General features: G+C 55.6%; 1 protein-coding gene across 1 annotated transcript; it reads right to left on the bottom strand.

Moving 5' to 3' along the window:
* Nucleotides 1-258: 258 nt before the first annotated feature.
* EPHB3 (EPH receptor B3) lies at nt 259-13,502 on the bottom strand. The gene is made up of 15 exons (XM_054385867.1): nt 13,395-13,502; nt 12,350-13,022; nt 4,994-5,149; nt 4,507-4,842; nt 3,595-3,719; nt 3,263-3,431; nt 3,063-3,168; nt 2,603-2,700; nt 2,324-2,446; nt 1,977-2,224; nt 1,514-1,729; nt 1,272-1,421; nt 991-1,184; nt 673-828; nt 259-367 (listed from the first exon to the last, which is right to left on the bottom strand). The coding sequence occupies exons 1-15, from the start codon at nt 13,449-13,451 to the stop codon at nt 259-261; spliced, it is 2,916 nt and encodes a 971-aa protein (XP_054241842.1). The 5' UTR covers nt 13,452-13,502.
* Between the last annotated feature and the right edge of the window lie 446 nt (nt 13,503-13,948).

Below are 13,948 nucleotides of genomic sequence, written 5' to 3' on the forward strand. Positions count from 1 at the left end.
ATCTCTGTCCCATAATCCATCTTCAATATGAAGACGCATTGCTGCCTCGCTGCTCCAAGACTTGGGACGAAAAGCTGGGCTCCCTCTCGGCACAAGTGCCTCCGCTCCAGGGAAGGGCGGCCCGTCCCATCCTGTCCCAGGCGACCGTCCGAAGCAGAGGAGCGCCGTGTGAAGGGGAAACGGGAAGTCGGGCTGCACCGCAAACTGAACCTGGTTGGCAGGTTCCCTCAGTCCGTTCCAACGCAGAGTCCCCTCTGGTCAAACCTGCACTGGGAGTGTCTGGTTCATCTGCAGCCTCATGTCCTGAATGCTGCTCAGGATCTTCTTCTGGTGCCCTGCTAGTGTCACCCCTATCCTCAGCAGGTCTCTGCAAGGACAAGATAAAGACTCAGCCCTCTGCCAGCAGCAATACCAGCACGTGGCTGTGCCCCATCTAACTGTGGCCAAGAGACCCATCCATCTTCATTAAGGCCCTCTGCATGCTCCTGTGTCCCTCTAACACCACAGGGAACTGGATGCTGAATACCAGACCTTAACTCACTTGGGAAACCCCATGCATCACTCATCCCTGTACATGCTCAAGTGGGAGGAGCTGGCTGCTGGAGAGGTGAGGGACAAGAGACAATGCGCAGCAGTCCCAACCTTCTCCCTCCTCTGCAAGCAAGGACTTACTCTGCAGTCATCTGTGCCACCAGGTCGAAGGAGGCAAAGCCAGCGTTAACAAAGTTCTCCTTGTACCTTCCCATTTTGATGGCATCCAGCCAGTCTCCCACAGTGGTGAAGGTGGTGTAATCTGGGACAGTGCGGTCCAGGAGTGGCTGCGAGATGCTAAAGGACAAGAGAGCCACAGGTCATAAGCAGCAGGGAACAAAGGGGTTAACTGCAACCAGGGGAGATTTTTAACTTGTGCCCTCCCATACCCTCTAGTTACAACCACCCCAGCTTCCTGGACTTGGGGAAGTCCTGGCTAGAGGCAGTGGAGCCACTGACCCAGACTGGACACTGGCGATGACTTTCAAGCTGGCAGCATTGCGGATGAGCTTGTCCAGCGTGTTGACAATCTGTGCAAACTTGGGCCGCAGGTTGCGGTCCCGCACCCAACAATCCAACATCAGCTGGTGCAGTGCCGTGGGGCAGTCCATGGGAGGTGGCAGGCGGTAATCCTGCTCCACTGCATTGATCACCTGTGGAGGGACATGCAGAGGTGGGCTGTCAGCCACCCGGAATCCCATGTGCATCCCATAGCTCCCTACTCCGCAAGGAGCACTTACATCCTGGTTGGACATGTCCCAGTAGGGTCGCTCCCCATAGGACATCACTTCCCACATCACGATGCCATAGCTCCACACGTCGCTGGCTGAAGTGAATTTGCGATAGGCAATGGCCTCAGGAGCTGTCCATCTGATCGGGATCTTGCCCCCCTGCACGGACAGACAGCTCCGTTATTTTGCGCACACCTGAGATGTCTCCCCCCACCCCTAGGATCAGTGGATCCCCCATGAGTGTCCCATACCAGGGAGCTGGTGTAGGTGGGGTCAGTTGGGTCATCCTCCAGGAAGCGAGAGAGCCCAAAGTCAGACACTTTGCAGACCAAGTTGCTGTTGACCAGGATGTTGCGGGCAGCCAGATCCCGGTGCACATAGTTCATCTCTGAAAGGTACTTCATGCCGGCAGCAATGCCTCGCAGCATTCCCACCAGCTGGATGACTGTGAACTGCCCATCATTCAGCTGCCAGAGGAGAGAGCAGAGGGGTTTGCAACACTGCAAATGGATTGGGGAAGGATCCCAATATGCTACTGTCACCTTCTTCCTTCCTGGAGCCACCCCCTATTCCCCCAACCCATGATGTCTATGCACAGTTTAGACCTGGGGATGTCAACATGACAATGCAGAGGGATGGAGAAGCAGAGCTTGGAGCTGTTGTGCCCCATGGACCTGCAGCCCCAGCCCAGGGCAGGAGCGGATGGATGCTCACCCGCAGGAAGGAGTCAAGTGCACAGTTTTCCATGAATTCCGTGATGATCATGACGGGGCGGCTCTTGGTCACCACACCCTCGAGGTGGATGATGTTGGGGTGGTCAAACTGGCCCATGATGCTGGCCTCACTCAGGAAGTCCCGCCGCTGCCGCTCTGTGTAACCCACCTTCAGCGTCTTGATGGCCACAAAGATCTCACGACGACCGGGCAGCTTCAAGCGCCCGCGGCACACCTCGCCGAACTCCCCTGTGGTGGGGAAGGGGAGAAGGGGGAGGCACAGTGAACCATGTGGCAGGTGAGAGGTGGTGGTCTCAAGCAGCTGCTGTGCCCAGCCCCAGGACTTGCCTGCTCCAATGACCTCCTCGATTTTGACACAGGAGATGTCAATCTCTTTGGCAAATTCCCGGACGGCTTCATTGGGGTCTTCATAGGTGAAGGGATCAATGTAGACCTTCATCCCAGGGGCAACTGCAACAGCACAAGGGTCATCACCAGGAGGGACACAACGTGGGTGACAGATGCCAAGCCAGCTTGGCTGCCTGTCAGCCCACAATTCCCAGTGCCTGGCTATGAATGCTGCCCCTTCACTTGTGCATGGAGCAGGAATTGGGAGCTCTTACTCACCATATTGCTGCAGCTTCTCTGTGTACTCAGGGTCTGTGCTGTTGCGTTGCTTCCTGCCCAAAGGAGACGAGAGGAGGTGTTCAGTAACCATCCCTTTCCTGATGGGGTAAAGATATTCACTGCCAACTTCCAAATCCCAGCACACACAGCCCATGCTGGAAAGGTTCCCCTCCAGCAGCCTGTGAACAGAATCCATCCTCCACCTGAGGTGCAGTGGGAGAAGATGGCCTAGTTGTGCTAGAGGATGGCAGGAGCCTGGGCAGAGCCCCAGATGGTGCTGGGGAAGCAGAGATGCACAGTCCTCCCATAGGAACCGTGCTCTTGCACCCACATGTGACAGGTCTTTGCTCTAGTCTGGAGCTGCCAGAACTCTGCTCAGGGGCAAGGGGGAAAGCTCTGGTGCAGACATGAGCAACCCCCAAACCCAGCTGTGAACCCCACCTCCCTTCAAAGCTGGTACCTGAAGCAGACGATAGCAATGATCACCACAACGATGACGAACAGCAGCCCTGCAGTGGCTGAACCCACAATCAGAGGCAGCTCCTGGAAAGTCTTGCTGGTGGAGCCTGACAGAAGGAGAGGCAGGAATCAAAGCTGAGCTGGGGAAGAAGCATGCATAGGAGCGCTGTGGGATGGAAGCAGTCCAGTCCTGGTACCTACCATCCTCTGAAGTTGTCTGAAACTCTGTGGGGAGGCTGTAGCGGCCATACCCGGCCACTGTGCGTGCCCGGACCTGCACCATGTACCGAGCATTGGCCTTCAGCCCATCCAGCCGCACCGAGTTCTTCTGGCTGGTGACTGTGTTGGCGATGCCATCACTCTGGCCTTGCTGTATGGAAGACATGTGGGTGTCACCTCTGTGAAGCAGTTCACTCTTTGCTGGCTCCCACATCCCCAGACACTATCCCTGCAGGAACTCCCCTTTGCCATGGGGCTGATGGCCAGCCAGAGGGGCTGGAGGACAGAAAAGCCAGCTCTGCCCTCTGCTTTACCTTCTCTGAGTACTTGATCTCGTAGTCAAGAATGATGCCATTGGGTCTCTCAGGGGGAGTCCACGATAGTGTCATGCTGTTGCCAGTGCTGCTGTGCAGGTGCATTGTAGGCACGGCAGACGGGGCTAGGAAACAAGGCAGGAGAGGAATGAGCCATCTGTGCTAGGCTCACCATCCTGCGCTGGCACAGGGGACTCTCTGCCTGGAACCTGATCAGACAACCTTGGTGGAAAGACATGGAAGAGCTTTGAGACTGACCTCCCACAACTCTCCCTAGAGAGGTGTGATCTTAACATCTTGCACCTAAGGTGACAGGAGACCATGGGGAGCCTCAGAAATAGCACCGAGCTAACACTTCACCCCATGCCTAGCTGCAAACTGGTCTGGGGAAGGGCTTTGATGGCTAAAACCTGGGCTCCTTCCCCTCCTCCTCTCACCAGGAGTTCAGCACTCCACCCCACCAACGAGACCCATGAAATCAGATCAGAGTGCAGCGGCTGGAGATTACCAACATGCTGGAGTTGGGCCAGAGTCAGAGGAGGGAGGGAATGGCAGAGTACTCGGCTGACTGCAAAGGTTTGGGCTGGTGATGAGCCTTCCCAGGCCTACAGGGGAGAAATCTCATTTCCTTCCTCCTTCCTTTGCAGCAGGCGCATCTCTGGGGTAGGTCTAGGAGATGCAGAGCTCTCCAGAGCATCTGCCAACCACGCCACTCTCCCGTTCCATGTGTTCTGATCTCATCTCCTCCACGTTAAACGGAGAGAAGAATTTACCCAGGGGATTAGAAGCAGGCGCGGAGAGCCGGTAACATGGCAGCACAAAGGACTGCAGCCTCCAAGGCTGTCAGCAAGAAAACTCCCACTCCACTCTGCAGCGGAGAACCAGCCCCTGCTCCCTAGCAGCTCCACTGACCTGCCTGGTTGGTGGTGATGTTGACAGAGGCAAAATGGGGAGAGTAAGGGCTCTTGTTGGAGATGCCGTTCACAGCCTGAATCTCAAAGGTGTACTGGGTGTGGGCCATCAGGTTGCTGATGTAGATGCGGCGCTCGGTGAGGCCGAGCTGGCGCGGCACGAACTCCACGTTGTCGTCGCAGCGGGTGCACAGGCGCCGCTCCACGCTGCACTTCTTGCAGATGACGTTGTAGAGCAGGTCCTCCCGCCCGCCCGTGTCCTGTGGCTCGCTCCACTCCAGCACTAGAGAGGTCTCATTCACGTTGGAGATGACGCTGCGGGGGGCAGAGGGTACGCCTGCCGGGGCAATGTGGGGGTCAGGGATGGCATGTGCCCGTGCCTGGCTTACCTCTGGCACGGGCACAGCACTCTCCCCAAGCCTGGATGAGGAGCCACGCCTCCTCCCCAGCTCCCCTTGCCTTCCCTCCTCGCCCAGGGCAGGACTCACTGGTGCAGGCACTGTCTGCAGAGTCTGTGTCTGCCCGGAAAAAGCCATTTCGACACGTGCAGACTGTTGCTGCTCCTGAGGTGGTCCGGCTGTTGGGAGGGCAGGGAGAGCAGGGACCTTCCCCCTGCTTTGACTTGAAGGTTCCTGGCCCACATGCTGGAGGAAGGGAAAACAGACCTGAGTTACAAAGTGCACTCAGAAAACACCCACCACCCCCTCTCTAGGCTGGGCAGACCCTTCCTTGCTGCCCGGCCAAATCTCCCATCAGTGGCTTGAGGACCACAGGTTACATACAAACTTTTCCAGTGCTGTCATCCATGGCCAGGGACATAGTGTCCCTGGCTGGGCAGGGTGGGCAAAAGCAGGCTGCTGGCACATGACAGGGACACCTGCTAGCACAGGCACAGCTCTGCCCAGATGCGACAGCTCAGATGCTGTGCTCTGGCAGCAGTGTTGGCAGTTGGAGGTGGGAAGAGCTGGCCACCACCAGCAGTATAGGGTCAGGGCAGGTGCAGCCAGGAGAGCATGTTCCCCCTTTTCTTACTTCACTGCACTTCCCAAGGGCTTTGCCGTGGTCCCTCCCCCCATCTGGTTTCTAGGCTCAGCATCCTCCACAAGGTCAGGAATCTGTTCTCCAGGGAAATAAGGCTGGAAATGAATGGTCCCAATAACCCTACCCGCATCAGCCCCTGCAAGAGGCCTCCACCACCCAAAACACAGCCACTCAGCTCCAAACCTTCCGCCTTGGGCTCTTCAGCCACTCTCAGCCCTGGGGTGGTGACACCTCCTGAGGCTGGCTCAAGTGGAGCACCAGGCTAGATTAAAACATTCTTGCAGGTCCTTGGCTAAAGAGCTTCTTCGGCACAGCTGCCACCTCCTACCCCTGCTTCCGATCAGGGTCCTTCAAGGAGCCACAAATACTGGGATCCGGCCCGGCTGGCACCACAGTGTGTTTAGTCATAAGGAGAGGCACATGAAAGGATTAACGGCACTTGAGCCAAGAGGCAGAGTGGCCTTGGGAACCCCATTTACACCTCAAAATAATCTGATTTGTCACAGTGATGCCCCAAGGCCCTATGATGTGTGCTTGAAGCTTGCCCCTCTCTTGTCTCTCTTGCGGCGAGAGACCCAGTGGTGCTGGCTCTGCTTTGGCATTACCCTGTTTGTCACAGCTGAGGTGGCATCAGCACCCACGGCCCCGAAGGAGGGAGTTAGGGCAGTTCCCAAGTGTGTAACTCTCCCAGCAGCTCTGTCCCACCTCCCACACCTATCAACACATCACCACATAAACAGGAGATTTCCCGGTGCTTCACTGGGTCTGCAGCAACTGGAAGTTTCCTGCTATGAGGCATCTCTGGACACCCTCCATGGAAGTTTTCTGGCTGATTACAGCCTCATGCATGGGGTGTGGAGGGCACCTGAGTCACACACTGATGGGTTGGCCCCATGGGGACCCACACACAACTCTGGGGTGCTGTCCTGGCCTTCCTGGTTTGCCCAGGCATAAAGCAGCAGCAGCCCCACTGCAGGTGAAGACATCCCAATACAGGGGCAAGCACCTTGCTGCCAAGAAGGGGACTGTGCACCCTGTTGCCTGGATGGGTTGCCCGAGCTGCTTCCCACTCCCAGGGCACAAACCTTCTGACAAGGAGATTTGTCTTTGGTTAAAACAGGACTGACCACATGGCTTGACTTGCTCCAGCTCCTCGACCTGAGTTCACCCAGCCTCTGGGCCTTCCCTTTGGAAATGAAAGCTTAGCCCATCCTGACTGTGCAGGCTGGAGGGTAAAGGAGTGCACAGACCTGCTTCTCTGTAAGCAGTGGAAGATTTTCCTTGGTGAGCAGGTCCAGGGCTCCTGCACTTTCAGACTAGGCCACCCTCACCAGCACGAAATTCAAAGCCATGGACAGCAGCTGCCCAGAGGTAGTGGAGCAGCCTCAGCACAGGCAGACCCACCCCAGCTGGAGTCCTGGGCGGTTCGAACTGGGTGGATGCAGATTCACACATAAGGAACCAGATTGCTGAGGAATGAGAGATGACTGAAACCTCCTTGGACAGGAACGCTCTGGGCTTAGAAAGCTGCCAAACATGCTTTGGTTATGGACAGGAGCCCAGATCCATCAGAGACAAAACCCCCTGAAATAATAGGCTTGTTGTGGGGAGAGCGAAGTTGGATCAAACATAGCGAAGTTGGATCAGCTTTGAGAAGCTGATGGCCCAAGCATGGCATGGAAGCCAGGGACAGCAAAAGTGTTCTGCAAAGGATGCAGGCAGGATGATAGCACTTGGCCTCCTGCAAGCTCAGCAGCAAATGGTGTCCAGTGGGTTATGGACACAGAGGGTATAGCAATCTCCTGTGCCCCTGGACATGGGAAGAGGCAGGAAGAGCCATCTTGGGGCAGCTGCCTGGCATCCCTCAGGAGTGCCCAGTGCAAGGGATGAACGTCATTTCTTTGCACTCTCACGCCACCTTGGCAGGAGGGCGACAAGCCACATTCCAGCCCTGTTAAAAGCAGGAGAAGAACAGGAGAGGGACCAAGGCCCAGATGCATGCCAGTGTTTAAGTTTCCAACTCTGATTAATAAATCAGGGCATAAAGACCTCGGTTGCAGTGTGACAGCTCTCAGCCGCCACATTTGAAGGCTGTAACCAAGCTGAAAGCTGATCCCAGGTCCCTGGTGGATAAGCCGCTGTGTCATCTCTTCTCCGCAAGAAACTGCCTGTGCAACAACCACTATCTTGGCCGGCACACTGGGAATGAGCCTGGAGAACGTGACTCCATCCAGCCGGAGCTGGGAAGCCAGGCTCCCCTCTCCCCTTTGAGAGGTTTGCATAAGCACTTTTCCTGCTGAAGTGTCCTCACATAAAATAACAACTCTGAACCTCTACACACAGATCACATCTCCTGATGCTGGGCTGTGGTCACCTCCGGGGAGAACATGACAGTCACTGACAGCCACAGGATAACAGGTCAGGGAACCAAAGCGGAGCTCTCTGGACTGGAGAGAGGCTGTTGATTTGATGGGAGGGAGATGAAGTCTGGCCTGACAGTGAGGATTGGCTGTGGAGGAGATTTATATGGGGTGCAGGGAGGAGGGGAGCAGTAACACAGCCCTGGGACTGCTGCAGAACTGTCCCTGTCCCCTCTGCGGGGCATTGCACAGCTGGCACAGCACCCACCGCCAGCCATTTGGCTGTTTCTGGCAGCCCCTCTGGGATTTTCATCAGCCGCCCACCGCTGGGGCCTGATCCTGCCTCACAGAGCTGCAGCACAGGGCTGGGGGAAGAGGAGGAAACTCTTCCCCAATACAATCCCCACCCTGGTAAATAAAGTCCAAGGGAGGGAGCTGAAAAAAACACCGAAATAAAACCCTTCTGGCATCAGCAGAGAGCAGTGACTCATCCCACAGGCAGCCTCCATTACTGCAAGGGATGTGGGCAAGCAACAACGAACCCATGTGCATCCTCAAAACTTCAGGGTCCCCTCCCTTGGGAGAGGGAGGGAGGGATAGCCCATGGCACATTGGGAAATGCCATCTGCAAACTACCCTGTTTCAGGTCTCAATTGCTTTCCCATCCTCACGATGCTTTTCCAGCCTGGGCATCATCCTTCCAGCTACTTCTCTCCCTGTAGGACTGAAGCAGGATGCCTGGCTTGAGCCTAGATAAATGAAACTGATCACATCCCTTTGTCCAGCAGCCCTGTCATTTCTTCAAAGGCAGCAATCGAGCTTGCCTGGGACGATCTGTGCTTTATGAACCCGCACGGCTCACTCCCTTCCCGCTTTCGTCAGCGGCTGCAGATGGATTAGAGCCGTGGAAGCAACAGCCTGGCTACAGCTGAGGTGGTAACTCTCTTTTTAAGTCTCTCTTAAAAGGCACTTGACATTTTTTTTCTTTCAAAAAATATCGCCCTTTGGGTGGAAATATTTCATGCTAGCACAGTCCAAAAGTGAATGGAGTAAATGTGAAGGAGAGAGAAGAGAAAGAGACCTCAGGGGTTTGAACGATGGCATCCAAAGAACAGGCGGGAAACCTATTTATTTATTTATTTTAAAAAGAGGGGGCAGGGGGAAATCAATAAGCAAAGCTGCCTCTCGAGCCACAGCGGGTCACAGGCAGGAGGGCAGGGGCAGACTTCCTCAACCGTATTACAAGTAACCCATTGTGGAGCTTCCCGGCTGTAAAGCAGCAGCTCTCCCCTGCCTGCGCTGCCGAGCTGCCTTTGATCTGGCAGCCTGGGCAATTAATTGCAGCAGTTTCACTTCCTGGGTTTCATGCAGCAAGCCCGTGTTGCAATGCAAAGCTGCAAACAGTTGGCAAGTGCATTGCTGGCTTGGCATTTTTCTTTTAATTCAGAGTGATGTTTCCATTAGTCACTGATTGCAAGGGAAATTTATTTTAGTAAAAATTCAGATTCTGGCCCCAGCCTGACCTGCTATCGCTTACTGCCTGTGCCCAAAGATAGAGTGCCTGGTGCCATCAGAAAATGGACATCAAAAAGGCTTAGAAAGGGTCTGAGAGGAGTGTGGCATCTCCCCAGGTATTTTTATGGTTTAAGTGCCCACTGACTACACCACACAGCTTCAATCCAAGTGAGGAGTAGTCTCTGGCAGCACTGCAGCTCCTCTCTCCAGGACCCCCCAGATGGGCACCGAGGGCCATGCAAGGAGGGGACTTGCTGCTAGCCCTGGCATGGAGGCCAGCCAGACTGCAGACCTTTTTGTCTTTGGGTGAACCCAGCAATAAGAGAGTTGCAAAGCCTGGCAAAGCTGGCACAGGGAGCGCAGGCCCAGAAATATTTTTGCAGAGCTGAGCTGTCCCACACCAGGAACCCCACGCTGCTCAAAGGAATCTCCCACCTGTGCAATGCAGGAAGAGCTTTGACACCAAAATTCCACAAATGGTTTGGGTGCTTGCAGACCCAAAGGAGAAGACCTGGGGGCTGCAGGGCTCAAGTTGTGAGGAGGTGAAGGCTGTGCACCCCTGCTTGTGGAGGCATGTGGAAGCCCTCAGCTTCCCCTCCCTGGCCAGAAGCTCCTCTTCATCCTGCAAGAGCTGCCTCTGCAGCTCTGCATGGCGGGGAGCGTGTGGGAAGTGGCTCAACCCCCAGAAGGGCCGTGTGCTAATTAAATAAAGATAATGAGGCTGAGAATGAGATGCCAAATCAATGCTGTGGCAACTCAGGACTAGAGCGCCAGATACCAGCCTGGCGTATCGCATTACAAAGCACGCCAAAGAAACTGCCTTCAGCCGGGTGGGATGAGTCGTCGGCTCCCGAGGGACCGGGATACAAGCTGCATTGTAACAGCGCTGAATGCGAGGTCTAATCCTGGCTCTGGATGGAGATAAAGAGGAGGAGGAGGAGGAGGAGATCTTCAAAGGCCACTGAAAGTCTGGGGAAAGGGGGAGATTTACAACAGGGCTTATCCCATCTAAGCAGTAACTGGGTATTGTTATTTATTAAAATGCCATCTGGCACTCTGGAGTGTTCCTTGTATGTGCGGTGAAGTCTTGGTGGCTCCCCGGGGTGGGAGCACCGAAAGCCCAGCTCCATGGAGCTGCAAATGCACCTCTCCCCATGCCGTGGGGGCCTAGAGTGTTCTCTGGGTAAAGGAACATCCAGCCAAGCACAGAAAAAGGAGCTGTGGCTCTGGCTTCTCCCAGCCCTTCCTCAGCTGTTTCCACTTAAAACACACACGATCATATGGCGGAAAATCTGATCCTACAAGCGCATTGCAACTTTCCCAGAGAAACGTGAGGACACCGCCGCTTCTGCCCAGCGAGAGGGCAGGCTGCCGGATGGAGACGTGCCCGTGGCTCTGTGTGGCTTCCCCATGCGCTGGGGAAGAAGCTGAGGCTTGGTGCGGGTGGGAATTAAAGGCACTGGGAAAGCCACCACATGGGTCTCTGCCTAGCTGGGGGGATGCAGAGAGGGGACCTCACCACAGGCTGCAATGATGCCCTGAGAAGCCTTAAATCCTGCCTCAGGATGCTCCAGCTCAGCACAGCCCAGATGCGGGCTGGAAACAGTGTCACATTGTACCCAAACTCCACTGGGAAACAGCAAACATTCCATATGGTCTAAGATCTCTGAGTTCAAACAAGAAGGAAACCAGCTTCCTGGGAGTAAGGACCTCAGCACACAGTTTTAAGTGTAGGTTCCTCATCCAGTGATGGATACCTGGCACTGGTGTCCATCTGCCCCAGGACGAGCCAGATTGGCTGCCCACAAGACTGATGCAGGGGCTAGGGCACCAAAGCCAGAGCTGTGCTGACACCAATGGTGCTGGAGGCTCTGGTCCCCCGCAGAGCTGCAGCCCCATGGAGGCTGAGTTCTCCTCCAACCAGCCACAGCAGCCTGGCTGACAGTTCTAAAGCCAGCAGAGAGGCCAGCTTGGTCCAAGCCCCACGTCACAGGCTGTCCAAAATCACATTGTCCCTGCCAAGAGTAAAGGGCCGGCGCCAAGCATCCTGTCATTGGCGAGCACAAGGCATCCAGCGCTGGGGGCCCAGCCAGTGTCCCGCTCCCTGCACAACACCTCCAACCAAGAGGAGCAGCAGCAACCTCTCTGCCCTAACCCGCAGTCACCACAGGGCAGGGTCCTAGGTGCCCAAGAATAAAATCACCACAAGAGAGTGTAGCATCCATGGAGGCAGATTTTTGACTTATCAACACAACCAACCTGGGGTGAAAAAGCGACACCAAAGCTGTCATGGGGGAGCACGGCAGCTGCAGGATCTGCCCAGGGCAGCTCTCCATCCTGAGTATCTCCCACATGCAGGATACTCTTTTCCTCCCCTCTGAGTAGGGGCAGGAAGCTCTGGCTGCCATGCCATCATGTTGCTCCCCACCCTCCCTGCTGCAGCCCTTAGCCCTGTCAGTAGAAGCATCAACCCACACGAGTCCCACAGCCAGCACAGCAGGGCTCACTCCCTACCAGGGTTTCCAAGTGCCTCCACACAAGCAGCATGAAATCACACTTGCCAGGAAAAATCACTCACCCCAGCTATGAGCACTGCAGAAGGGAGAGCAGAGATGATGGGCACAGCGGCAGAGGCAAGAGGGAGGTTTTGGTAATGCTTAAGGGCTTAAACATGCCGGATCTCTACTGATGACCATGCCCTGAGCCGCAGCTCCTGATGCCAGAGTGTGTCATGGCAGACACTGCCTTGTTTGGACCCTGAGACAAACTGCAGACCAGTCCCCTGAGATACCATCCTTCTCTCTCCTCAGGGAGCCTGCCCAGCTCCCAAGCCTCCAAAACCAGACCAAGCTCAATGTAAAACTACCTCAAAATTGCATCAATGCATCTGTGGGGACAAGACACAGAGTCACTCCGCCACGCATGTACCTTGGCACTGGGTATCCTTCATGGTTGGCTCGTATCCAGCGGCACACGTACAGGCTCCCACAGGTACCATCCATTCGCCATCACCATTGCAGTACAGCTTCAGGGGTACAGACACCTCCACAGCGTTGGGGATGCAGGTGCCTGGTGCGATGACCAGAGAGGTGGGCTCAGCCCCTGTTAAAGTCTCCGGGAAGATAGCAAAGCCAGCAATGGTGTTGGAGCATTTCTTGTAGAAAGCCCGGACAGAGATGAGGGACATGCAGGCTCCCAGGTCCTGGAAGGCCAGGTAAAAGCCATTCTTAGAGAGAGGGCCAAAGCTGCGCACCTTGGTGTTCACACGTCCAGACTCCAGCTTGGAGAAGCTCTCATCTGGGGCAATTGTATCCACTTTGATATAGGGGTTCTCCATCCAGAAAGGGCTATTTGCAGAAGCAGAATCTGTATCCGACTCATAGTAGAAGAGGTTGAAGGTCTCCTTGCAGGAGCCAGGGATATTTGGGATGCTGTTGCAGTCCCGCACAGTGAACTTCAGCTCCACGTAGACACGCTGGACGTCCTGGCGCTGGATGAACTTAGTGCGCAGCCAGTTGTTCTGGTTGGCCTCCCGCACGTTGCACACCTGGTACGTGCGGATGGGGTTCATGGCCTCATCATAACCACTGACTTCTTCCCACTGTGAGTAAGAGGGTAGCAGGTTAGACCCCCAGCTGGGGAGGTCAGCGTCACAGACACATCGCAGATGGCATGGGGTGGGGGGAACTGGACAACAGTCAACAAGGAAGAGCAGCAGCTGCACCTCCACCCATCCCAACCCTTCTGGTCATCAAGGTGACTAAGAGCAACCTGGGCCAGAGAACATGGCGCTCCTACCCTGACAGCACAGAGTCAAGAGGAGATGGTTTCATAAGGCCAAAGGATAAGCACAGGAAGGAATGAGGAAGATGCAGGCAGCCCTGCAAAGGTGCTGGTGAGCAGCCTGAATCCTGTAGGGCCCAGACCACCTATGCCTTTTGGAGGTCAGGACTGGAGCTAGATCGACACTTACCCCTGTCTCTGGGTGAGTTGTCCATGCCAACTCAGAGGTCACCCACTTCGTGTCCATCAGGGTCTCTGGAGAAAGAGCGAGGAGAAAAGAATTGGAGACAAAGGCCAAGATCAGAGGGGAAAAAAAACAGGAGGGGTGGGGGCGAGGAGAGCTGAGCCTGACATTTCTGCAGAAAACAGCAACTTGGGGGGTGAGACATGGTGGGAGGAGGGGGAGCGGCGCAGACAGACTCCAGATTTCTTTTCTCTTGTCAGGAGAACAGGAAGCGCAAGGCATCCCCGGAGAGCTGTGCTGGAGTGGGGAAGTGGCAAGATGAGGAGCTCACCAGGTGGTCAGGGGGCAATAGGGACACGTCACCCCCCGCCACTGGTGCAGTCACTCATGCTTCTAGGCCAGTGTGAGGGGGGTGCCAAAGAAGACAGACTGGGCACCCCCATCCTCACCCTCCCCCTCTGCTTTGGCAGGGTGCATATTTATTGTGGCTGGGGTTGAAAGGGCCTGTTCCCATGACAGGGTGGTGCGGGCCAGGCAGGTTTATCCAGAGGAGGAGGGAC

The sequence above is a fragment of the Indicator indicator genome, chromosome 13 (genome assembly GCF_027791375.1).
Source record: "Indicator indicator isolate 239-I01 chromosome 13, UM_Iind_1.1, whole genome shotgun sequence".
Taxonomy (NCBI): domain Eukaryota; kingdom Metazoa; phylum Chordata; class Aves; order Piciformes; family Indicatoridae; genus Indicator; species Indicator indicator.